This window comes from Silurus meridionalis, chromosome 3, assembly GCF_014805685.1.
Source record: "Silurus meridionalis isolate SWU-2019-XX chromosome 3, ASM1480568v1, whole genome shotgun sequence".
Taxonomy (NCBI): Eukaryota; Metazoa; Chordata; class Actinopteri; order Siluriformes; family Siluridae; genus Silurus; species Silurus meridionalis.
This window is the reverse complement of record NC_060886.1, coordinates 25,728,497-25,754,520: the sequence shown is the minus strand read 5'-3', so window position 1 is coordinate 25,754,520 and position 26,024 is coordinate 25,728,497. Positions and strand designations below refer to the sequence as shown.

The 26,024-nt window shown below is 37.2% G+C and overlaps 3 protein-coding genes and 1 long non-coding RNA gene across 6 annotated transcripts; 2 read left to right on the top strand and 2 right to left on the bottom strand.

Annotated features, from left to right (window-relative positions):
* Positions 1 to 2,401: 2,401 nt before the first annotated feature.
* Positions 2,402 to 6,577, bottom strand: LOC124382786 (little elongation complex subunit 1-like). 3 transcript variants are annotated; one of them, XM_046845038.1, is made up of 12 exons: positions 6,456 to 6,577; positions 6,039 to 6,235; positions 5,862 to 5,893; positions 5,631 to 5,713; positions 5,505 to 5,541; positions 5,089 to 5,354; positions 4,625 to 4,793; positions 4,299 to 4,459; positions 3,260 to 3,450; positions 2,929 to 3,026; positions 2,745 to 2,834; positions 2,402 to 2,618 (listed from the first exon to the last, which is right to left on the bottom strand). In XM_046845038.1, the coding sequence occupies exons 2-12, from the start codon at positions 6,074 to 6,076 to the stop codon at positions 2,431 to 2,433; spliced, it is 1,353 nt and encodes a 450-aa protein (XP_046700994.1). In that variant the 5' UTR covers positions 6,077 to 6,235; positions 6,456 to 6,577; the 3' UTR covers positions 2,402 to 2,430. The 3 variants fall into 3 exon arrangements, with proteins under 3 accessions (XP_046700994.1, XP_046700993.1, XP_046700992.1); XM_046845037.1 differs by having other exon boundaries at positions 5,089 to 5,375; positions 5,828 to 5,893; positions 6,456 to 6,575; XM_046845036.1 differs by having other exon boundaries at positions 5,089 to 5,375; positions 6,456 to 6,575.
* Positions 6,578 to 7,718: 1,141 nt separating this feature from the next.
* LOC124382806 lies at positions 7,719 to 9,943 on the top strand. The gene is made up of 3 exons (XR_006925122.1): positions 7,719 to 8,248; positions 9,662 to 9,704; positions 9,806 to 9,943. It is a non-coding gene; the product is annotated as an uncharacterized LOC124382806 (long non-coding RNA).
* A 6,544-nt stretch (positions 9,944 to 16,487) lies between these two features.
* LOC124382726 (nuclear factor 7, ovary-like) lies at positions 16,488 to 19,083 on the top strand. The gene is given in 4 exon segments (XM_046844933.1): positions 16,488 to 16,634; positions 16,766 to 16,997; positions 18,541 to 18,623; positions 18,625 to 19,083. Coding segments are annotated over 4 exon segments (921 nt in total).
* A 1,671-nt stretch (positions 19,084 to 20,754) lies between these two features.
* On the bottom strand, positions 20,755 to 22,379 carry LOC124382725 (general transcription factor II-I repeat domain-containing protein 2-like). Its single transcript, XM_046844932.1, has 2 exons — positions 22,371 to 22,379; positions 20,755 to 22,209 (listed from the first exon to the last, which is right to left on the bottom strand). The coding sequence occupies exons 1-2, from the start codon at positions 22,377 to 22,379 to the stop codon at positions 20,755 to 20,757; spliced, it is 1,464 nt and encodes a 487-aa protein (XP_046700888.1).
* Between the last annotated feature and the right edge of the window lie 3,645 nt (positions 22,380 to 26,024).

Here is a 26,024-nt window from a genome sequence, read left to right as displayed (position 1 = left end):
GTTGTAACGTGTTGAGTCTGGGTCATGGGATAGCTCGCTAACTCCAAGTCAAGTCAAGTTTATTTGTATAGCGCTTTTCACAACATACATTGTCTTAAAGCAGCTTTACACAAATCAACAGTGATGGTGAATGATGTGCATTTATCCCTGATGAGCAAGCCGTGGCGACTGTGGCAAGGAAAAACTCCCCTTAGATGTTATGAGGAAGAAACCTTGAGAGGAACCAGACTCAAAAGGGGAACACATTCTCATCTGGGTGACATCAAGAGTTTGATCATAAATCTTTCAACAATACAGAACACTGGAGAGTGAGAACTAACATGATTACTGGAGTATAAGATTATAAGTGATGTTCTTTCTGCAGTCTTATACAGTCTATATGGTTAGTAGCTCCGAGTTTTATCAGCTCAGCATTTGTGATCACCACAGATCCAGCATCAGCTTCTCCATGCCAGAGCCTTTAAACACTCCAGGAGGTCCAATGTCAAAACTCCACACATGTAGCGGGATCCAAATGGCACTGGTACGTCTCTAGATGGTTCGGGATGTTTGCGAGTTCGGCATCTACTTCTTCAAAGGTCTGTAATCATCACGAGGTGGGAGGTGACTGAAGCTGGAGGAACCTCAGGGTGTCTCGGGATGGGGAGAGAAAGAGAAGCAGTGGAGAGGAATTAGCGTAGCTGCTGTTCATGATATTAACAGCACAAGTTGATAATGTGCATGTGATCAGATGTTCTGGAGCACAAGGTTATGATATGTGATGTATGTTATGTGTAGGCTTTGCTAAAAAGATATGTTTTTAATCTACACTTAAACTGGGTGAGTGTGTCTGAGCCCCGAACACGATTATTTCAGAGTTTAGGAGCTAAATGTGAAAATGCTCTACCACCTTTAGTGGACTTTGCTATTCTACAAACAACTAGAAGCCCAGAGTTTTGAGATCTCAGGAAGCGTGATGGATTGTAGCGTGTTAAAAGACTGGATAGATACATGGGAGCCAAACCATTTAGTGCTTTATAAGTGAGAAGTAATAGTTTGTAGTCTATTCGAAACTTAACAGGAAGCCAATGTAGGGACGATAAGATCGGGGTTATGTGATCATATTTTCTTGACCTTGTAAGAACTCTGGCTGCTGCATTCTGAACTAACTGAAGCTTGTTTATTAATGACGCGGGACATCCACCTAGTAACGCATTACAGTAGTCTATTCTGGAGGTCATGAACGCATGGACGAGCTTCTCTGCATCGGATATAGACAACATGTTTCTTAACTTAGAAATATTTCTAAGGTGAAAGAAGGCTGTTTTTGTAACTTGGTTGATATGATTTTTGAAAGACAAGTCGCTGTCTAAAATAACACCCAGGTCTTTTACCGTTGAACTAGTGGATTACAGAACATCCGTCGAAACTCCAGTTGCAACAGAAATCATATAAGCACAGACAGGTTGCCAAAACTCATGCTTTTTTATTTTTCTTGGCAACAGCATTATGGGTTAGTCAAAGAAACGTAGAAATGAGCATCAGAAAATAATGACATAATCCTCATCTTACACACGCAGTAATACTGGAAAAATGCAGTGCCAGGCTATTCCTAAAATACTGCTATGCTCCTAAAGTAAGCGCAACATATTTCACCCATTACACTGTGTGTAACGTGTCTTTCGTTACAGCCTGTGTAAAGTACATTAATGTAGATTAACTTATAGACAGGTGCGGCTTATTCATGTTAAAAATAAAAATATTTGTAAAGTTCAGTGGGTGTGGCTTATATATGGGTGCGCTTTATAGTAGTAGTAGATTGTATGGAAAACCTCTTCAAGATTTATTTTTGTTTGGGCCTGATAAAAATCTAACAATATCTGAGTAAAAGAAAGGATGTTGTGAATAAATGTGTGTTTTGTTAAAGGTTTTTAATTTCGACTCTTTTTATAAAATGGATAAATGCGCACTTCATTAACTGCATGTATAAAATTTGAGTTGTAAAAATTATTAAATGTAAAAATTACAATTAAAAATTAAAAGTATTTTCAGTATAAAGGACATTATGTACTATATAGGTCAACCCAAAGTTGTTAAGTTTTTTCATAAACCATTTATACTTTTGCATCTTTTTTCCTGTAGAATCTGTACAAAAACACACAATTTACCTTAATTTCAAAATGCCAGGAAAACTGTAATGCAAGGAAAATGCACAAGAATCTGCAGAATCTTTTATCCTGCATGTATTATATGCTGTTTAATAATGATGGTTTCTACAGCTGTGGCATCATATTGATGTTATTAAGAGGGTGATTGGGTGTGAAATGCACCATCCGCCACTGTAAAGAGACAATCAATAACACTGTGCAGATCTATTATGTATTTTATTATTTTATTTACAAAAATATACAATGCTAGAAATTCAATCTATTATAATTGATTTGAGGTGATCTAATTTTTTAGCTTTATGTTGGAACAGAGGAAGCCGATCTGCTTTAGGCACTTGGTGACGGCTGGAGGAACGGGCTTTGTGAGGTTTTGCTTCCATGATTCCAAAGCCTTCAGAGCGACTTTGGGGTTGCTGGGTGCCAGATCATGAGTGGCATAAACCACAGCGAGCTGCACCTCCCACGGCAAATCTGCACACAAAATCCATCATAAAATTAGGACTTGCTGAAGCACTTTCCTGTTGATAGAGAACTAAAAATCAGAACATAAAGATAAAGATTGATAAAGGACTTGTTCATTTGATCCTTTAGTGATACCATTTTGTCTCCCAAACTCAGTTATGCTTTTTCCCAGATCTTCGACTGATGCTGCCAGATTCTCCTTCAGGCCTTGTTGGCCAAGTCGCCCTGTTTGAGATGGACAAAGAACATGAGTGAAAAACAGAAGAATCCAGAAATTATGTGAGATAATGCTCTAAAACAGGATTTACAAGAAACTTACCAAGTAGCCTGAAAATTGCTGCTACAGAGACGTTTTTGAACGTTTCCTCTGTTTGTGTTTGCAACAGCCGAGTTTTCAAGATGAGCAACACACCCTTTCTAATAAATAGAAAATTGAATATATTAAGTGTTTTTGTGGCAGTAATAGAATGGCCAACATTCTTGTACCATCAATTGTAAGTTTATGCAACAAGAATGGAAGATTTGCAGTATTTGGGACACACACTGTCTCATATGAGTCTCACATTTGCAGGTTTGCCAGTATCAAATGTTTAAAAAAAACAATGTTTTTTTAAAAATCAAACATGTTGAAGCAGTTTTACATTCAGTACCGTATAACATGGGTGACGGTCCAAATCCAGCCCAGTTGTGCAGAGAGAAGGTCCAGGCTGAATACGTAGTCCCAGGCAGCAGGACAGAGATCATCACCATACCAACTGCTCTTCTGGAATGTCAGACTTTTGTCTTCCAGAAGAGCCTTCAGTGTGCTGGTGATGGCTCTGTAGATGTTTCCTGGAGGCTCCTGGCAGAAAATACATCTTTTCTTTTAAAACCAGATCAATGAAACAATGTTTACAATAATATTATGAAAACTAAAAAGTTGATGCTTGAAATGCTTGGAATACTGAGGTAGAGCTCTAACTGTGCATTCTGCTCTTTTTATAACCTTTATTTATTACTCTTATGTAGGGAGGAGTCCGAGAAAATGCCATCCAAATGACTCCATGATTTTAAATACGCATGCAAAATTGCACGTTACTAAAGGGTTTATGTATTAGAAGGTAGCAGGGATAAATAATGCTCTAGAATAGTAGTAATTCTCTGGAGTATGTAATTTGAGGTTAGTTAGTTTGTTTGTTTGTTTATTCAGTAGTGAGCACAGTGTCACATGGTTCTATATCACTTTCTTAATTAATATATTATGAAATACAGATTTATTTTCTTATTTTACTTTCTTATTTTTATTGCACTAATCAGATCATTTTTGTCATTAACGGTGTCATTAACGCTTGAGTTAAGTGAAGAATGCAGTAAAAGACATAAAAAAGTCCATGAAAATGTTTAATGGCTGTTCTGGGGTTTGGGGGGGGGTGGTAGCTCCAGCGGTTAAGGCGCTGGGTTACCGATCGGAAGGTCGGGGGTTCAAGCTCCGGTATCGCCAAGCTTCCACTCTTGGGCCCTTGAGCAAGGCCCTTAACCCTCTATGCTCCAGGGGCGCCGTATCATGGCCGACCCTGCGCTCTGACCACAGCTTCTAAGCAAGCTGGGATATGCGAATAACAAACTTCACTGTGCTGTAATGTATATGTGACAAATAAAGGCTATTCTATTCTATTCTATTCTATGTTGTGATGTGAATCAGCTACTTACCGTATGCCAGTGCAGATATTTGCTGAGCACGTAATAAATCTTTCCGTATGCCTTCATTTTGCACACGATGTGAATGGCTCTGCATAAAGGGCTGTTTTGGGAGAAAACACTTGGCCATGCTGTCACCATGACTATTATCAGTTTTGGGGCTTCAGAAAAGTCTGCAAAGGAAACAAAATGATACCACAGATTTAAAATACACTGTATAGGAAGAAATACAAAACCAAAAACAGAACACAATTGGCTTTTTTGTATCACTGTCCATATAATTTTTAGGATATATGTAAAGAAATGTTAATTGTTAATGTTAATAAATATAATCTCACCTTCTTTAAGAAATCTGTAGGCGAGGGCATGTGCTTTATATAAGTCTCCTCTCTTTTGACACAATCCCACATAAACCCTACAGAGAGACTGCAGGAGTTCATGTCCCATAGACTCTTTCTCCGCCTTGATCTTGTCCAAAACCACTTTCAGAAACGTCTCTGCTAACGACTAAATGAGACGGAAGAAAAGATCAACCAACATCCAACTAAATCAAACATGTATTTAAGTCATGTATTTAAAACAAATATTAGGGAGTTAAGACTTGACTGTAGATTAGGTTTAGGAAAACTTCTAGACTTTACATAAACCAAAACCTGGAGTAAACATTTTACATGACAAATCAAATCTACTGTTCAATTTGAGAACATCAGGACCAGTGAATTATGGGATTTATTTTTAAAAGCTTAAATCTACAGCTAAAGAATTGAATGCACACTAAATAAAACAGAAGATAATCACTGACCTCATTTACACAAAACTTGGAAATGACAGATTTTTCTTCATCTGTCAGAGAAGGAAGTTCACATTTCCCTTTAAGTAGTGCATCAATCCAGTTTGGAGATAAAACATCATAGCAGGAATCCTGCAGTGTTTCTAATGCACTAGTGATGAGGGATTGTGTTGTGTGTTTGTGAGGTGCAGCATCAAATCGAGGCGTTTTAGCAGCACTGGGTGGTGGCATGTCTGATGCAGCTCTCTTTGCTCTCAGGTTTGTCTGGGTTTGATTTCCTGGGAGAGGAGATTTGACATCTGACACACACACACACACACACACACACACACACACACACACACACACAGCATTGCATTTCTCTGTAATGACAATAACCAGTTTATTAAAGTCACACATCAAAATATACAGATAGATTTCAGTATTACCTTTGTTTAACTCGTTCTTTATTTTGGAGAGTTTTTCCTGTTGAGGTTCAAAATCAAAATAAGTTTCATTTACTCACAGTTCTCACTAAAAGTTCAATTACGTCTGCATTTGAAATGAAAAAATACCTCCGTTGAGCCAATGCTTTTCTCAAGGCTTTCGAATTTGTTTTTCAGGCCTCGCATTACCAAATGTTGACTGGTGTTTTCATCTGTCCAATGATTTACAAATTGAAATGAAAAGGTGTTTGGATCACACAAATCACATTATATGTTTATTTGACAGAAGTGTATCATGCATTAATAATGTGCTTGTACTTTCTTACACACTGAAGGCAGAAGCATCAAAACTCTACCCACCTTTAAGTGCCTGGTTTTTAATACCAGCATTTCTGTGGAAAATAAAATAAAAGATTCAGACAGAACACTAGATGTTTGTGTGCAGTTTATGACACAGTATAGATAATGCATTGGAAATGTGATATTACAGGAAAATAAACAGTATAAATAAAGTAAAAACAGTAAAAGAAAACTTACTTGTTTGTGTTGTTGTCCTGCATCTTCAAGCTTTTCATGTATAAAGTGTGTTTATATTATATATTTTGAATATTACCCACAAACAGTTTTGATCGTTCTGTCGCCAGAAAAATAAATTGTTTGTTTACTGGTTTCCATGGAAAAGGGGCGTGGCTTTGGGACGTGTACTTTTGGACGATACCAGAGAGGCGGGGCTTCTAGGATCAACGTGCCGTCGCGTTAAAAGTGATGAGAAGATCGGATCATTTTAGTGACTTGGTTGTTTGAATCTCATTCATAAAAATTAACTAATCTTTAAATTAAATTAAATTAAAATAAATAATTTAGTTCAATTTGTTCATTTGGTCAGAAATAAAATAAAACAACAATAACACAGACTTTGACTATAGTTCCAATTATTTCTATATTTATTTATACCTGCATAACCTCTATGGGAGTCACGTGACAAAAGAACAAATGACTTGAACTAGAAGAGTGTAGAGCGAAAAACCACTGCATTCTGTTTTCTTTACATAAACTACGGAGATTTTGTGATGCTTTGCTCACGCGCGTCCAGTAGAAAATGAACGAATGAATCTCTGAGACGAATCGTTCTTCTGAGTCACATTAAAGACTCGTTCAGAATCAAGGAATCGTTCATGACTCATCACTACTCTGCATCATCAGTAATGAGCTCGGGGAGAATCTCCGTGTTCCAGGTGGAGGATGAAGACCATCTGCCTTGATGCAGCGACTGTAAGACCCCTGTAACGGTGACTTTCTAGACTTTATGGGTTTTATTTTCTTTGCAACACCGAGTCCCACACTTTAAGAACCACTGAGCTAGGCTAACTAGCCGGCTAACCAATCTTAGCTTCAATAGGTTTCATCCTTAGTTTCGTTTTTTTTAACATTTAATGAGTTTAAAATAAATTATAAATATCCCAATGAGTTAAAATAGATTGTATTTGTTTTTTTGGTCAATTTGTAGTTAAATATTTTAAGAAACTAGTTAACACAAAAACAGCGCTAGCAAACCCGGCTAGCATGAAGCTAATGATGATGTTTCCTACACCATTAGCCGAAAGGTCCATTTCTGTTTACTGCAACATTTCTGGAAATATTATCGCTCATTTATTCTTTATTGTTAGTCAAATTTATCAGCTTTTTCCTGCAAGTCCATGAATTTTATGTTAATGATCAGGATTAGACAATAAATGAGGAACAGATCGCTTTTCTCCTCTTCCATCCGGTCCCGATGTTTCTCAATAATAATAATAATAATAATAATAATTGTAATAATATTAAATGTGATTATAATAATTGTAACTATTGCAACTTACTATTTTGATAATCAATTAATCTTATGATCTTTTTCCCCAATTAATTGGATTAAAAAAACTTATAATTTGATGTTTTGCTTATTATAAAGTGCAAACACAATGAAAGATGAAACAAAAAATAAAGTGCAAACGCAATTAAAGATGAAACAATTTGTGTAAATCGACATTTGTATTGTATTTTACAGATGCCAAGTTGACAAACATATTTAAAAAAATCTATATAAAATATAATACAACATTTTTTTGACAATTTTTGTTTAAAAAAACTACAGACATTTTGTTCAGTTGTGAAGATATAAACATCAAGAATATATAATTAATTAAATTTGGTATAAAATGAAAGGATATATGCATAAATTAAACATTTGCAGTTAAACAATTACAAACATTGAAAACAAGCACATGAACGTAGTAAAGTTGCAGTAAATCACGTTTGAGAACAGATACTAATTTACTGTTGTAGACAAATGCTATAAAAAGAGAATGAAATGGAGAAACGCAGCAATTTTACAAATGCTGTTATTTTCTGCTTTTAGATTTAGTGTTTGTTTGCACCGTTTTAATTAAATCATCACGATGTCGTGATCGAACCGATCGCGCGAGTCACGACAGAACAGATCCAGTGTGACTCCTGAAGTTACAAACAAACAGTTTACACAATAACACTTCATTAAACCATTTTCACATGATGAGGATAACAGCATTCGCTCACAACCAATTTCATTATTGATTATTATTAATTTGAGTTGTTGTTGCAGCTCTAATAATTAATAATAAACTCAGTGTTTTAAAGAGAATAAAAACCCATAAAGTTTGCAAACTCACTGTTCCAGCAGTCGTACAGTCGCTCTATTGAACATTTTTCTACTATTGAACATCAGGTAGCTGGTAAGTGTGTAAGTAGTAGTAGAATATAGTACACCCTTTAGACCAGAGGTGTCCAAACTTTTTTTTTTTTCTCTTTTTACTGAAGTCCTGTTTTTATGTATTTTTATTCGGTTACAAGACAGAGACAAAACGGTATGAATGCGTATGAATTTAAATCTCAAGAGGCGGCAAATTTGTCAAAAGAGAATCTTGACAGCAAACACACACACACACACAAAAATATCTATATTTGGTAGTTAAATTTGGGGCTGCAGCTATCGAATTATTTTAATAATCGTGTTTTCGACACTAAATATACAAGAGAAAATAAGACGGGTTTCTTAAAATAATTTTCCTTTTCAGAAAAATTTATTTTTATTGCTGAAATTGCAGTCTGTAAAAACTAAACCCATTTAAGTGCATTTTATTTACAAAATGCAAATACAAATATATAAATAAATAAATAATCTTAAATGAAATCTGACTTTATTTCTCGTAAACATCCAACATTTCTGGTGCCTCCACTGGTAACCATTGTGTGGGTCTGAAGTTTGAAGCTATATATATATATATATATATATATATATATATATATATATATATATATATATATATATATACACACACACATACATACATACATACAATAAAGTGATACTGCTGTTTACATGCCTGAACAATGTTTGCTTTTTCTTCTTCCATGTCTCATTCAGTTAATAAATAGTGGAAGCACTGAGATCATTGTAAAAGACTTTGGTTTTCCTTTCATTGATTTTCAGTTTTAAGCACAGTTTTTATTTATGACCTGCATAACTCATCTAAAACATGCAAGAAAAAACATTACAGTGGACATGTTTTGTTTTTATTGCCTTGAATTTTGCCTTCATGAGACCATTTATTACTAATTTTAATGTTAAAGTGAGTTACATTTATTGATCTTTGTATCACTTCACGTCTGCCCTCAGACTCTCACTAGTGTACAGAGATGATTGTGGATTAAACATATTAATGTGTGAATGTTAGATTTTCAATGTTTCTTCTTATTTAGATTTGTAAAAAATACCAAGACTAAAAGGTAAATAAAACCTGTTTTCCACACTCTTTATTGTTCTTTTACCAGGTCGTAAGTGTTCCACCTGCTGCAAGTGTTCCACCTGCTTTACTCCACTCCTACTGCTGTAGCGCCTCTACCTCCACCCCACCATTATACAGCCTGCACTTACATTATCACTGCTCATTCTTTATTTTCATATTTCAGTATTTACTCCACACGCAATTATCTCTGGAACGTCCCCAAAGCCTTTTATAGTCATATTGTCTTTTATTGGTTAGAAGATTGTGTTTTCTTCAAAAGGGAAATCAGATCTTTACATTTCCAGCACATGTATGATTTTACATGAATGTCAGTCTGTTCTGTCGCTCTTTATTTTTTAGGTTTGGTGGATCCTTCAGCAACAATTCAGCAGCCAAACCTAATGTAAATGTACCAATGCAGATTCATGTCATTTAAAAAGATCTTCATATGTCATTATCATTATTATTATGTTTAAGTTCATAATATACAATGTGTCTTTACAGTCTGGTAGTCAAAGTCCATCTCCTTCAGCCAGTGATTCATCTGCATCCTGTCCTTCATCTGCATCCAGTCCTGCTGTTTCCTCCAGTTCTGCTCCTTTAATCATTTCTTCCTGGTGTTTTGAGCGACTCATTTTTCTGTTTATTTTATGGATGTACTACTATTATAATCTATAGTTATTTATAATTAGGTTTTTTGTTTTAAACCCAATTAGGGACTTTTTTTAATCATTGTACTTGATTATATCTATTGTTAAATAACTTTTGTTAATATATACATAGTTTTGTAATATTTGTACATTTGTGTGTTTGCATATATTATAATTGATCATTTGACATTCTTGTAGCATTTTCAGTAATTAAAAATAAAATGTTTTATTGTACATAGAACAGTGACTCGTGAATTATTCTGTGAACCGGCTGAACCCATTATCATGGTCATTGTTATTATTATTAAGTAGAATATAAACAAACATAAATACAAAACATGTCCCATATAATGAAAAATATACTTTTGTTAAAAATTTTAAAGGTTAAATAAATACATTAAGAAAAGAAATATACATACATTTTATGCCCTTTATTGAAATTTCCAGTAAAAAATAAAAAAACAGTCAAATCACACAGAAATTAATTAACATGAATGACAAGTGATGTATTTTCATCCACATCATCAGTATTTTTATGCACTATTGGTGGATTTTAGCGAGGTAGGAAACACATAAAAAGGCAGTTTGCTATAAAATATATACATCAGTCTGCCAAAAAGAATATTTGGCTGCTCACCCTCGCAGATTATTTGGCCTTGGATGCTGATCATCCTTTGTTGTATCCAGTGTCCCGGGGTATCAACTGGACCTAGAAGGAATGGAATGATTAATGTATAATCTATGATCTCTTGAGAGATGGCTTAGAAAAGGCAGTAATACAATTAAGCGAACCCTGACAAAGTCACACATTGTCATATCTTTCAAGTGTTAAATTGAATAAATGACTATTTCTTCAGTAGAGCGCAAAAAGGAATTTAGGCAGAACTTTAGGTACTGACAGCTTAGTTACAGTTAACATTTATGGCATGTTTTTTCAAAGAAAAATATTTAATGATGACTGAAATTGCAGACCATTGGAAAGACATCCGTATGGGTTTGTAACAACCTGACTGTGAGCACACAAAGACAACCGTGTCTGTTTTTAGCTTAACACCATTCCAGCTGCCAAAGCGGTTTTCAAGAGAAAAAAATTACTTAAATTACAATGTAAGTTCTAAATTTTATTGAATCAGACTTTGCTTTATTGAATAAAACTAAATGAACCAATTTCCCCAAATAGAAACTAGCACAAAAACAAGATTTAAAGCAGTGGATTCTAAAATGAGGCACATAAAGGTGGCTCTTCTCCTGACACTAAAAACTAGTGTCAGCCAGGAGTGTGATCCATGTTTTAGTGACTCAAAATGCAGACATGTCTAATATGATATACTTACCAAGCAGGATCAAACGAGGAGTCATAGGCAGGTTACCCATCTTCTCAAGATCAGCAGGAGCAGCAGACATCTATTAGTGAAGAAAACTGATATAAATCTGGTGTAACTGACAATATCTACCAAAAAATAAAATAAACCTTGTTCGTCCATACAGGTAAAAGATAAAGGTAATCGAGTCAAGTGGTTTTAACCAGTCTTCTGATGCAATTCAATTGGTTTTGGGTGGGAACAGAACAAAATGTAACACTAAGGCGTAATTATTATTATAAGCTTAATTACACTTTCGTTACGTGATGAATATGCAGAGATGTCTCCTTATATCCGCCAAGGAGAATCTCCTGATTTCTTAAAGCACAGTGAAAAATCAATTACATTTGCTTTGTCTTTACCCAGACCATTTGGATTGGCTCATTAGACATGAATTACATCACTAGAGTCTTGTACATTACTTTATTGGTGCCTTTATGTTCTTTTTGAAGCTCCCAATTTGCTTGTCTTGTCTGGACAACCAAATTAAAATTCTCCATTAAAATATCTTTGTTTAAACACCGCAAAAGAAATTCATATTAGTTTGAGACAGCATAAAAGAGAGTAAATGAACTAGAGAACTAGAGAAAACTCATTTTTGGTTGAAAAACTCCTTTACAGGTGTTCTTACTACTAACAAACTCTAACAAACACAATAAATATAAAGACAACCTTACACGTTCCTGAAGAATGAGTCCTTCTTGCTTCTCTAAGAAGTGAGCCATTAGGAGCTAAACAATGTGGTATGATGAATCATTGGCTTTGGAAATCTTTGGAAAGGATTGACTCAACTTCAGAGTTGGTAGGCTTGCTTTAAAAAATCTACAATGCTTTTTTCACACTTCGTCATTGAAAGAGTGCACGTAGAACATTGATGTCAGTGAAAAAGCTCAAAATGTGTGAATAGGACTTTCTTTAAAAAAAAAAAGATATTGCCACTTTTCAATTAACTCTGCAACAGAAGGAGTCGCAACACTATTAATTTGACTTTGTTGCCAGCAGAAAGTTTCTGCCATCAGTTCTTTTACTTCAGCTTTCTTAGCTCCCTTTGCTCCTTCTCGGAGGTAAATATGCTCAAGCTTCTGACATTTAATCTCAACAGAGGCATCCATTTCCTATAAAGGAAGATCAGGCTAAAACCGTGTGCAACCATATGTGTCAGTCTCTTTTAACACTGCTGCCTGATGACCGGTGCCGTTCGGAAGCTGGTGGTCCGACTGAGGTTATTTAATCTTGTCTTGATCTGGGCCAAAAGTAAGCTGTAACTTTCACAGACAATTTGCCCATTATGAAGCTGATCTACATAGCTCTGGGCATGTTGACAGATAATCCCTTTACAAATAGTGTTGGAGTTGTCTTAAATTTTCTCATTATATCAGCAAGCACCCTGACCATATGTCGACTTGCTTGTGGTAAAGGTCACTTCCCAGAGGAGATAGCAGACTGAATTTCTAAAGACATAAGCTGCCATGGCACATGAAAGGTATCTGGCCTTGATCATTTAATATGGGTTGTAGATGGTCTGTTGTCTTCACAACTGATTAATTCTTCATTAGCAGAGACAGACAGCATATTAGAAGAGCATGGCGGTTTATGAGGAGCTCCAGATGATGCAGAAGAAGTGTGCTGCATGATGGTGAGATCCACAGAGACAGTTTCTGTATCTATAACTAACAAAATATTGAACAGGCAATTAAAATCGACACGATCTGTAGAAACACAAATTGAAATACAGTATATACAAAAAATAATGTATACAATTAAATACGTTGTTTATGTTTATGCAAGCATCATAAATTGTCACAAAGCAATGCAATATCTTAAAATAAAGGGACTTACATCTAAATCTATTCACATTGTTAATTTTAATACTGGACTAAGCAAACATAGTTAAACTGGAATTGAGTGAAATATTCTGAATAAATGTATTTTATAAATGCGTATTATAAGTACCAATTTTAAAAGCATTTTTTTTTTCAGTTTTATAGTTGGTAGTATGTCACTGATGTCTTCTTGCCGACATCAACTGAAGATCATCCTTGGATTCCAATCCAGAGTCCATAAGTCTGTCAATCAAAAGCTCTGTTGTGTTCTCGTCGTTTGCCCAAAGCCCTGGGAAGGATTTCTCTCAGTTCCAAGGAAGACATTTCTCTAAATTGTGATTAAAGAATGATGGAGAACTATCACAGACATATCAAACACTTTGTACTTTAACAAGGGATAATAATTCAGGTGGTCATCAAACACATTTGTTGCTTTTGTGGAACACAAGAGTAGGTTCCATTCATTGGTGTCAAGGTGTGAACACCCATGTCATGGATACTGCTAATTTGTAATAGTTCTGTGATAAAATACACTGAAGTATAATATATGATTGTCATCACAATCCTCCCCACAATAAGCCAGTCATCAGTTTTACAAATGACAACAAAAATGTTTTTCGTTGTGTTTTATGTTATACAGTGGTCCCCCGGTTATCGAACTGTTCCTTCGCTCATGCGTGCCCTGCCCACATTGAGCTCATCGCAATCGGGCTTCCTCCGTAAAGCACAGTGGATATTATTTATGGACTGCCTTTTGCTGGATTATCCCGATCTCTGCGGGTATTTTGTGTTGGCTCGGTAAAAGTATAAATTAACAACTTTACAAGAGTAAGAAACAAAATGATTACTGTACTTACCGCTAAATATCACTAATATTGTTCACAAACAGAAGTTGTGATAGATGCTTACTCAGCGATGGTTAAAGCGGAAACAGTTTCTTCCCCTCGCACTGGGTTGAGCAGCGTGGGTGGCGTTCGATAACTGGAACTTTGTTCGTTCACCGGACCGAAATTTCGTTCGTAAAACCGCTCGCTAACCGGAATGTTCGATAGCCGAGCCGTTCGATAACCGGGGGACCACTGTACCTGAAGTATTTTTAGGTTGAAAGTCATATCTAGATACAGATTCTCCATTGTAGTAATTTACAACTAACTCGGTTGCCTTTTCTGATACAATAGCAGGAGGGAAGATCTCACAAGCAAGAAGAAACACCATCAGAAGCTGATGTCTTTCTAAAAGAGTTAAGCACTTTTTAACCTCCTAAGACCTGAGCTTTGGTTTGGCGTGCATTGTAGATTTCTTCCAGTTATTTAGGGTTAGGAAGAACCAATAATTATAATAACCATATATTTTCTTTCAACATGAAGCGCTACTTGAAAAAATTGTTGTCACTTATGTGGACACTCGGTCTGTATCTACAGAAAACAATAAAGACACCATTGTGCACAATGTCCACGTATGTGGACACCCAAGTCGTAGGAGGTTAAAGTCATGTAATTTATGCTGTCAAGTCAGTAAGTGTTCATGAAATGTCTGACACAGACGCTTTGCAGGAACTTGTCATGCTAGTAATAGTTCTGCAATGATGCCAGCAGTGGTTTGAACAGGCATGTTTACATCAATCAGAAAATAATGATGATTTTTGATCATATCTTACTTACCTTTTACTGACATAAAGATTGGTACATTTACAGTTTCATAAATTTCAGGTGTCTTACCACCGGTGTGTGCGGGGCGGTAACACATCCAAATGCTCGTGAGCCGTGCTAATAAGCTCACGAGCCTTGATTCCTATTGAAACTGTCTTCTATGATTAAACAACCTTAACCGATTATAATTTTAAAACATTGCAAAGGCACTGATAATATAACAATGTTATTTTTAGCGCTAGTACTTGGTGGTGCTAGCTGGTGCTAGTAATTGGTAATGGAATTGCAAATAGAAGCCTAGCATTTCAAATGTCTCTCACATTTAAAAGTGTAATGACACAAGAAAAAAAAAAAGAATGTTCATTTACCACATATGTTTTCTCAGATAAAGAGGTCTTAGATAAATTTATGAATCTCATCTTGAGTTTCATTTATTTCAATAATGATCACGGATTCATTGCTAGTCACGTGCTCACCCAAAACATCCGGGAAGCATACAAATGAACATCTAGAACAGGGGTGTCAAACTCAGTCCCGTAGGCCCAATCGCAAAACCCTGTGTGACTGTTCGGTGGCCTATGCCATTTCTTGCTCTCCGTATGGGCCCTGTGATGGGCTACGGCCAAGTGGAAGAATCAGTCCTTGCATTGCACCACCTTCACTACCGTCTCTGGGGAACTCTGCAAGGTTTTTATTTTTGGCCACCCCTCGACAGGATACTGCACGCTCACTACTCTCTTCCTCACAGGGTGAGCGTTCAGTGGCCAAGTATGCTGCAGATGACAACTGACAGTGGGTGGGATCGCACTGCTCTATATTACACCTTCATTCGGGGACTCTCCACCCAGGTGAAGGACGAGCTGGCTGCCCATGAGCTGCCACCTGATCTGGATGCTTTGATCACCCTGGCCACTCGGATTGACCAACGAATACGGAAATGTTCAGAGCATTTCGCTACCCCCACGGACCACTCCTGCCCTTGCGCCCTCTTCCCCACCCGCAGCCTATGGAAATTGCACGACGGCACTCCGACGGAGAAGGAGAGACGCCGTTCCCAGGGGTTCTGTCTTTATTGTCTCAATCATACTGCCTTACTCCATCTTCCCCCTATACTGATCTTGTGCTCCTCGGAGACTCCCCCCGACCTCAGTTCTGTTACTTCTGTTTACCACAACCTCGGGCGGTGTTCAGCAAGACTCGGGCCTCTTCCTTGCCCCCTCACCTGCCCTACAATTGCACCATTGATCTCCTGCCGGGAACCACGCCACCCTGCGGCAGGCTCTATCATCACTTAGCACCTGAGCAGGCAGCCATGACACAAAACATTCAGGACTCCCTTTCTGCTGGCATTATCCACTTGTCCTCCTCTCCGGGAGGAGCTGGGTTTTTCTTTGTGTTAAAGAAGGACAAGAGCCTCCGTCTTTGCATCAATTATCGGGGTTAAATGCAATAACCCATTGCCCCTGATGTTTTCTGTGTTCGACTCTCTCAAGGGCTCTGTCATCTTTTCCAAACTGGACCTCCGAAACGCGTCAGGGGCTCTGTCATCTTTTCCAAACTGGACCGCCGAAACGCCTTCCACCTTGTCTGTATCCGCAAGGGGGAGGAGTGGAAAATGGCGTTCAATACCGCGTCAGGGCATTACGAGCCTCACTAATGCGCCAGCAGTCTTCTAGGCATTGGTAAACGATGTTCTCTGGGATATGCTCAACAACTATGTGTTTGTATACCTGGATGACATCCTCGTGTTCTCACGCTCTATAGACGGACATGTCCAGCATGTGCGCTCTGTACTCAGGCGGCTCCTCCAGAATGGATTATACGTCAAGGCAAAGAAATGCGATTTCGATGTATCCAGCACCTCCTTCCTTGGATTTGTTTTTTTCGGCCAGTAACGTCCAGTTGGACCAAGCCAGGATTCAGATGGTAAAGGACTGGCCCCAACCCACCACCCGTAATTTCGAGGTCTCGAAATGGGAAGCCTGGCTCCTTGTCCCGCTTGCACTCCCCCGACGAGAAAGAGCCTGATTCCATACTTCCTGCCACTGTTACCATCCGCGCACTCAATCTGAAGCTTGAGAAGAAGGTCCAGTGGGCCACTGTCGGCCAACCTGTCCCTGAAGGGCTGCCCGCCACAGGGGCTTTTCCTGCCTACACACCTCCTTCAGTGGTGTCAGTTCCCCTTTTTTTTGTCCCCAAGGGGCATCCCGAAGGTCTCCTTCACCCACTTCCCATACCCCGACGCCCTTGGTCGCACATTGCCATGGATTTCATCACCAGTCTTCCCCCTTCCTCCGGTCATACGGATAGCACATACGGATATGCGCATATTTTTGTAGGTGGGTTTCTTCAAATATCTTTAAGGCTTGGTTCTTCTGGATTTAGTGTTCCTCATTCTTTTTTTTATTTAATTAAAGATTGTGAGATCACAAGATCATAACAATTAATGTCAAAAGAAATGTTTAATATGTAAATTTATATTTTCTACTGACTACAGCAAAATATATAAATAATTGGCTTAAAATCAATTTTACAGTTTAAAATTCTCTGTTAAAAAGACTCTTACACAGTTCTTTATATGTTCAAATTTTACTAAACATACATTAGCATTGTTAGTATTGTTTTTCCACTACTTTGCCCAAAACCTCTTTCAACACCACACGTTTCAGCAAAATGACTTGGTGCCCGTTAACAAAGTATAATAATTAAGGATAAAAATCCACCAAGTCATTCATAAAACATTGCATCGTGGTACTTTGTTTCCCTCCACCTGCTAGACTTGCAACATATTGCAGGCCATTCAAACAGACAGGAGTGTGCCCAACAGCACAGATATTTTGGAGATATATTGTAACTCACAGATAGAAAATAGGCTCAGATTTTCCATCTGCATGCAGATCACCAGGGAGCTCTCATCACTCCCTTCAATGTTTTGTCTTTGTTTTTATTCTACTTTATTTTTGCAAACTAGCTCAGTAAACACTAGCTGGAAACAACTGTTTGTTTGAGACATGCATTTCACTTCCTAAAAGGTGCATCACAGTGCACGTGAAGAGTAAAAAAAAAAATTACTGAAAACCTCCCATATATCGTTAGAATCATACACTCACTAGCTACATTTTCCATTAATCATATTGTTTCCATAAGTGTAGTGGCTGGAAATAAAAGTTTTAAAATGATAGGTGGTGCATAACAAACGTCACCAGAAACAACTGCAGAGTTTGGTTGTTTATAGACAAATTCCCCCTATCGTTGACTTTTTTTGTAATGTGTTATCCTTTTTTGTAACACTATAGTCTATAAAACTATGCTTCTTTTCTGTTTTTATGAGTGAGTTATTCTGTAACAAATACAAACAATACTTCCCCCCAAAGTACTGTGACAAACAGGAATACTCATCCATATTACATTATTATTGTTTTACTGGACTAAAAGTGCTTTGCAGCATTTTGTCCAGTGGACCCTTACAAGTCGATGCGGGGATCCTGGTGCTATGTGGTGGTATGTGAAAATCAATGAATACAAGAAAACCTTTACCAACCAATTCTCCTGCATTTTTTCTGTTAAATATTCTAAATTGTTATATAGTGATTTGTTTAATTTATCCTATGATTTATAATTATAATATATATATATATATATATATATATATATATATATATATATATATATATATATATATATATATATATATATATATATATATATATGTGTGTGTGTGTGTGTGTGTAGGTGTGTGTGTGTGTGTGTTTTCAGCTCCTGTCATTTTGGACCCCAACACTGTTAATTCTAAACTCATTGTATTTGATGATCTGACCAGTGTGAGAATCAGTAATGAGAAAAAGAAAACTTCCCAATAATCCAGAAAGATTTGATGAATTTGAATGTATTGTGGGTTCTGAGGGCATTAACTCTGGCTTACACTGCTGGGATGTTGAAGTTGGAGACTATACAGATTGGGATGTGGGTGTGATGTTGGAATCTGCTAAGAGGAAGGGGCAGATATACTCCAAAAGTGGATTCTGGTTTGTGTGGTATTATGCTGGTAAATATGGTGCACGTTCTACAGAGACATTTGCTGCCATATCAGTAGAACAGAAACTCCAGAGAATCAGAGTGGAGCTGGACTGGGACAGAGGAAAGCTTTCATTTTCTGACCCTCTCACTAATACACTTTTGCACACTTTCACACAAACATTTGCTGACAAATTGCTGCCATTCCTAAGAGTTATTCGCAATGAATCTCCTCTAAAGATCCTCCCAGTTCAGTGCTCTGTAAGAGTGAATCAGATAATTTAGAACTGATATTGTTTTATTTCAGTTTAATAATAAAATATTGCAGATTAAAAGATTCATATTCTGGTGAGAGTTTGTTTTCTCTCTAGTCGAAAGTGCTATTTCAACTTACCTTTTCAATTCAAGCTACTGTGAAAATTGAATATAATTAATAGAATATTCTTAGTATTCTATTCTTAAGATTAAAAAAAGCACATTTGATATTCCAAGTGGAATTAAGTGAAAATAATGATTTATATTATGAAATCTGTTTTAGAGTTATTAGAGGGGAAAAAAGTGATATCAGGTCAAATAAGAAATAACTGTTTACTACCAACTTTGAGTTCAGGGTTTATACAAACAAAACTGAAATAAATAAATTTGTTTTAATGTAAAATTTGAAAACTGAAAAAGATGATTACATACTATGACTTTTTATTAGCTGTTTTTACATTCAGGCTGATAGTTTATTTTGCTCTACCTCTTATACAATTGTTAACAAGTTGCTACAGTCATGTGGAAGTACTCCTTCTTTGAATTCAATGGTTTTATGTATCAAAACATAATATAAAAACATCTGGTCCTTATCAGTTCTTAAAATACAACCTCAGATTAACAACATAAAACATTTTACAACTGTATTTTTTTATTTTACAAAGCTGAAATTGAGAAGCCAATTGTATGAAACGCACACCTTCAAGCCCTACATAGGATTTAAGAGCCCAAGTATCAGCCAGGTGCTGCTAATAAAATGACCTTTATTAATTGTTTATCAGTAAGTGTGTCCAAAAACCAAGTATTTGTAACTTGCTGGTCTGGAGCATTCAAGGTTGTGTTAACACAAACCCAAGGAGGAAAGACATCAGCAATGATCTTACAAAAGCAATTGTTGCTACCCATCGGTGGAAAGGGGTTATAAGGCCATTTTCAAATACTTTAATTGAGGAAAACTATTGACAAGTAGAAAATATGCTATAAAGTTGCTGAACTTTCTAGGATTGCCCATTTCAGCATATCAGAAAAGAAATTAGATCACACAGGACAATGTTTCCAAGCACACCAGCAAATCTAAATAATGATGGCTGGAAAAAAAAAAAAAACAGAACCAAGGTGTTGCAATGACAGGTCAAAGTCTAGCTCTCAACCAGACTGAAATGCAAGACCTGAGCTGAGCATACACAAATCTCCACAAACCTCAATGAACTATAGTAAGGTAGTAATGAAAGTAAGTCAAAGTTCCTCCCCAATGATTATAGTCATACAGAACACAATTACTCCAAGGTGGTTCTAAAGGCTATTGAATCATAAGGTGCACTTAGATTTCATACGCCGTTTCAACATTTTGGCTTTATTTACTCAAAGGTTAGATCAGGGGTGTCCAAAGTTTTTTTGGTGAGGGCCAAATACAGAAAAATAAGCAAAGGCCCGGGCCACACACAAGAGGTGACATATTGACATGATTACTGTGTGTATTTCTAACTCACCTATAATGTGAAGAACATTGCTCTCAGTGGGAGCAGTGATGCTGTCCTTTGGATTGAAGGATGACTGGGATGTCAGGAGAAAGTTTGGTGGATGAGACACGAAGGACTTCACAGAGATGGCTATCAGTCATTCTGGATCTCAGTCTGCTTTTGTTCTGATTTAACAGAGAAAATGTTTGTTCACATATGTATGTTGAGCCGAACAGGCTCATCATTCTTTATGGCGTCTCATCAGAGGAAACTTGGCATGATCCAAACTCTGATAGAAGTCAGGGAGGGAGAGAAGCTGATGTTGACTCTTCAGAGAATTATCACATTGCATTTCAATCAGTTCTAACTGCAGACTCTCCTCCACTTCTTCTGCATCCACCAGGAAGGGGGTCGAGAACAGCTTGATTTGTTTTTCAATGACAGAAAAATCTTGAAAACGCTGGTTGAATTCTGTCATGAGAGATGTAATTACAGAAGCATATTTCTCCTTTTTAGCATAAAGGTCTGCCTTTGGAAAAGCAGACTTGATTTCAGGCAGCGCAGGGAAGTGTGCAGCATTAAAGCTTCGTAGTTGTGTCTCAAACAGGCGGAGCTTTACACAGAAGGCTTTCATGTGCGCATACAGGTGTGACACCAGCTGTTCTTTGCCTTGTAGGTTCTTGTTCAGTGTATTCAGATGATGAGTGAGATCAACTAAAAATGCCAGGTCTGCCAGCCACAGAGGGTCACTCAGTTTATGAAGAGGTCGGCCCTTCTCTTTCAAAAACTTGTCGATTTCTGATCTCAGCAAATAAAACCGCTGCAGCAAAGAGCCGCGGCTGAGCCAGCGCACATCAGAGTGGTAGAGTACATCTTCGTATTCAGCATCCAGGTCAGATAAGAAAGCTTGAAATTCCCTGTGGTACAGTCCTCTAGCTCGAATTATGTTGACAGTTTTTACAACAGTGTTCATCACATCACCCAGCTGGACAGTCTTGGCACACAGTGCTTCTTGGTGGATTATACAGTGCATCCTAACAGCCTCACCTCCGCTCTCTTTTACCTTGACGCACACCATGGATGCCATTCCTTTGCGCTCACCCGTCATGGCCGGAGCTCCATCCGTTGTTACTCCACAGAGCTTGTCCCATTTAAGCCCCATCTTTTCAACTGCCTCTGACACAGCTTTAAAAATATTTCCACCCGTCGTTGTGCCTTTTAGGCTCATCATATCAAGCAGCTCCTCCGTACAGCAAAAATTATCATCGACTCCCCGCAAAAAAATTAAAAGCTGTGCGGTGTCTGTGGCGTCTGTGCTCTCATCGCATGCTATCGAGTAAAAATCAAAAGCACAAGCTCTCTCTCTCAGCTGAAGTTTCAGGTTAGCTGACAAGTCCTCGATTCTCCGCACCACTGTATTTCTGGATAAGCTCACGTTGTTGAAATCCTGCACTTTTTCTGGGCACATTACTTCTGTGACTTTGATGAGGCACTGCTTTATGAAATCACCGTCTAAGAACGGTTTGCCATGCTGGGCAATAAGTTGTGCGACTTCATAGCTTGCTGCTGTGGCGTTTTCCTGTATTTTGTTAGCACGGAAAAAAAAACTGTTGTTGAGCTTGCAGGCTAGCTGCCATTTGCTTGAATTTTTGTGCTCGTTCGGCACCTGTGTACGATGCGTATGTAGCCGGTAACGCTATCAATATATAGGATACACGGTTATGGACCAGATTGCTAGGTTCGCTAGGGAGGGCAAGGAGTAGAGAATGCACCTTAATAAACAGACAGACCAGGAAAATGACTTTTACCAAGATGGTTTTGTTTACTTAAAAGGAAAAGATTTGAATGGGCATACACGTGAAACATAAAACAATGAAATAAAATGGCAATGACCCAATAAAACAGTATAATGCAAAACAATGGTTTTCCCTTTCTTTCCTTTTAGAGAAACTCTAAATATGTTGAGCTCCTTTGTAGTTATTTAATCTAATTATATTATGTTTTGTTTCTATTTGTATTATATATATATATATATATATATATATATATATATATATATATATATATATATATATATACACACTATATTTGTTATTAATTTGTATCTAATTTAATTCAACTTGCTTTCTAATTTCTAATTTTGGAGCTATGTTTCCTATTACGTTGTTCAATTTCTTTAACCCACGAAGAAAATGTACAATTTCAAATACTCAAAAACATTAAATCAAGGAAAATAAAATGTATACATGAAAAATAATTTAAAACTGGTCAAAAGGTACTTTAAATGAATAGGTCTCAGCCTATGGAACAGATGTATATGTGTGTAGGAAAAAATAGTCCTTTAAATCCAAATAAATTCAGAAGTCTTGGAATGGTGTTTGCAATTGCTTGAGGTGTAAGTGTTCAATAGTGCAACATTCAGCTCTGTGCAACTAGATAATTAGTGAAAAAATACCAATACAGCTGGATGAATTCCACTTGTGAAAGCAGATAAGGCACGGATCATTTGATGAACCAAGAATTCTCTTCTCTTTCGTCTCTCTTTAGGGTTCTCAAACTGGGAGGCTCGCCATCTCAGGATCACAGCTTTTCTAGCTCTCGAAAAAAAACCTGACCTGTTCATACGAACAGCGCCATGAACATCATAAACAATGAATGTCTTAAACTCAACATGTCAGAAATATATTAACTAAACTAGGTGAAAAATACTATTTAAACTTAATACACATGAGCAATCATTTTCATAAATAATAATCCACAGAAAAGTATTAAGCTCTTCAGAAATGCAATGCAATGCACACAGCCACAACATATCACACATTCCAACCAGACAAATTCTTATATACCAACAATAAATGGATATAAACTTCACAAAAACACTTTTAAACATGAATAAACTTAATCACTCCATTTCAGAGAACTAAACATTATTTTGAAACTCACCGAATCCGGGGGGTTTCAACACAATCACATTGGGTGCTACTGGATCCACAATCGACTATCATCCACTTCAATATCAATCAATCATCGCACTAAAATAATCCCAAATAAGTTTTATGCAAAAGTTATAACATTATACAACGTTATTTATGCATATTAAACAAAGATTATTATATTTGCCTTTTAATCCCTTTTGAAACACTCGCAATCTGTGAAGCGCGTGCTCTCCTTGCAATTACCTTGTCTCACCTCTGTGACGTCATGCACAGCGCCCGTCATAATAATAGCGTTTTATTTATTTATTTAAACTATTTTATTTTAACTATTTATTTTAACTATTTATTTTAACTATTACAAATTATTATATTACTTTTGTTAGAGATTAAGGTGAAAATATAATTATTATAAATTATATTTTTTCTTCTAATCAGCTCAATTCTGACCTGTGTTACACGTAACTCTGATGCTTGGTCTCATAGTGCCGACGGACATTATACTCTTTCATCACGGCAACATCTTCATTGCAAATCAAACAGACACACTTTCCGTTGATTTTTTTTTAAAAAATATTCATTTTCCCACCGTGCTTGAAATCTTCTACACTCACTTGCTATCTTGCGTTTCTTCGGTGCTGCCATTTCTGGTGACTCGTGGTCAATTTTTCTTTGCTTAATTTTGTTTAGTGGAGAAGCACCTTTTCACCTTTTTAGTTTCAACCTAGTGTTGAAATTGAGAAGTGCAACAGAGTTGAGCTCAAGCGCCATGTGCGGGCCATATTCAATTATATTTTCAGAATTTGCTGCGGGCCAATAAAAACTGACCCCTGATATAGACCAATTTCAGTGTTGAGCACTGATTACAAATTATGCACAGACATTCTATTTAGAAGGTTTGAAAAGATTCTCCTCCAGCTTATACACAACGATCAGACCAGATATACACTATATTTCCAAATGTAGTGGACACTTGACCTTTCCTGCTATATGTGGTTCTTTTACAAACTTCCAAACGTCTTTAAATGCTCCATAATAAAATGTAGCATTCACTTGAACTTGAAAACCCAAAACTGTTCCAGCATGGCAATGCCCCTGTGCAGAATGTGAGCTCCTTGAAGATCTGGTTTTCATGCTTTAGAGAGGAAGATCTTGAGTGGTCTGCTATAGAGCTCTGATTTCATCCCTATTGAACACCTTTAGGATGAATTGGAATGCTGACTGCACCCCAGGTCTTCTTACCTACATGCAAGTTAAATATATATGTATATACAGTAAGGAAAATAAGTATTTGAACACCCTGCTATTTTGCAAGTTCTTCCACTTAGAAATCATGGAGGGGTCTAAAATTGTCATCGTTGGTGCATGTCCACTGTGAGAGACATAATCTAAAAAATTTCCAGAAAACACAATGTATGATTTTTTTACTATTTATTTGTATGATACAGCTGCAAATAAGTATTTGAACACCGGAGAAAGTCAATGTTAATATTTGGTACAGTAGCCTTTGTTTGCAATTACAGAGGTCAAACATTTCCTGTAGTTTTTCACCAGGTTTGCACACTGCAGGATGGATTTTGGCCCACTCCTCCACACATCTTCTCTAGATCAGTCAGGTTTCTGGCCTGTCACTGAGAATTTGTTTGAGCTCCCTCCAAAGATTCTCTATTTGGTTTAGGTCTGGAGACTGGCTAGGCCACACCAGAACCGTAATATGCTTTTTACAGAGCCACTCCTTGGTTATCCTGGCTGTGTGCTTAGGGTCATTGTCATGTTGGAAGACCCAGCCTCGACCCATCTTCAATGCTCTAACTGAGGGAAGGAGGTTGTTCCCCAAAATCTTGCAATACATGGCCCCGGTTATCGTCTCCTTAATACAGTGCAGTCGCCCTGTCCCATGAGCAGAAATACACCCCCAAAGCATGATGCTACCACCCCCATGCTTCACAGTAGGGATGCTGTTCTTGGGATGGTACTCATCATTCTTTTTCCCCCAAACACGTTTAGTGGAATTATGACCCAAAAGTTTTATTTTGGTCTCATCTGACCACATGACTTTCTCCCATAACTCCTCTGGATCATCCAAATGGTCATTGGCAAACTTAAGACATGCCTGGACATGTGCTGGTTTAAGCAGGGGAACCTTCCGTGCAATGCATGATTTTAAACCATGACATCTTAGTGTATTACCAACAGTAACCTTGGAAACGGTGGTCCCAGCTCTTTTTAGGTCATTGACCAGCTCCTCCCTTGTAGTTCTGGGCTGATTTCTCACCTTTCTCAGGATCACTGAGACCCCACGAGGTGAGATCTTGCATGGAGCCCCAGTCCGAGGGCGATTGACAGTCATGTTTAGCTTCTTCCATTTTCGAATGATTGCTCCAACAGTGGACTTTTTTTCACCAAGCTGCTTGGCAATTTCCCCATAGCCCTTTCCAGCCTTGTGGAGGTGTACAATTTTGTCTCTTTCTAGCTGATAGACAGGTGTTCAAATACTTATTTGCAGCTGTATTATACAAATAAATAGTTAAAAAATCATATATTGTGATTTCAGATTTTTTTTTTAGATTATGTCTCT

Coding starts and splice junctions, on each gene's coding strand:
- LOC124382786 (XM_046845036.1), bottom strand. CDS start 6,076: ATGAAAAGCTTGAAGATGCAGGACAACAACACAAACAA. Junction 5,894..6,038: donor CAGGACAACAACACAAACAA/GTAAGTTTTCTT, acceptor TATTTTCCACAG/AAATGCTGGTATTAAAAACC. Junction 3,027..3,259: donor ACCGTCACCCATGTTATACG/GTACTGAATGTA, acceptor TCTATTTATTAG/AAAGGGTGTGTTGCTCATCT.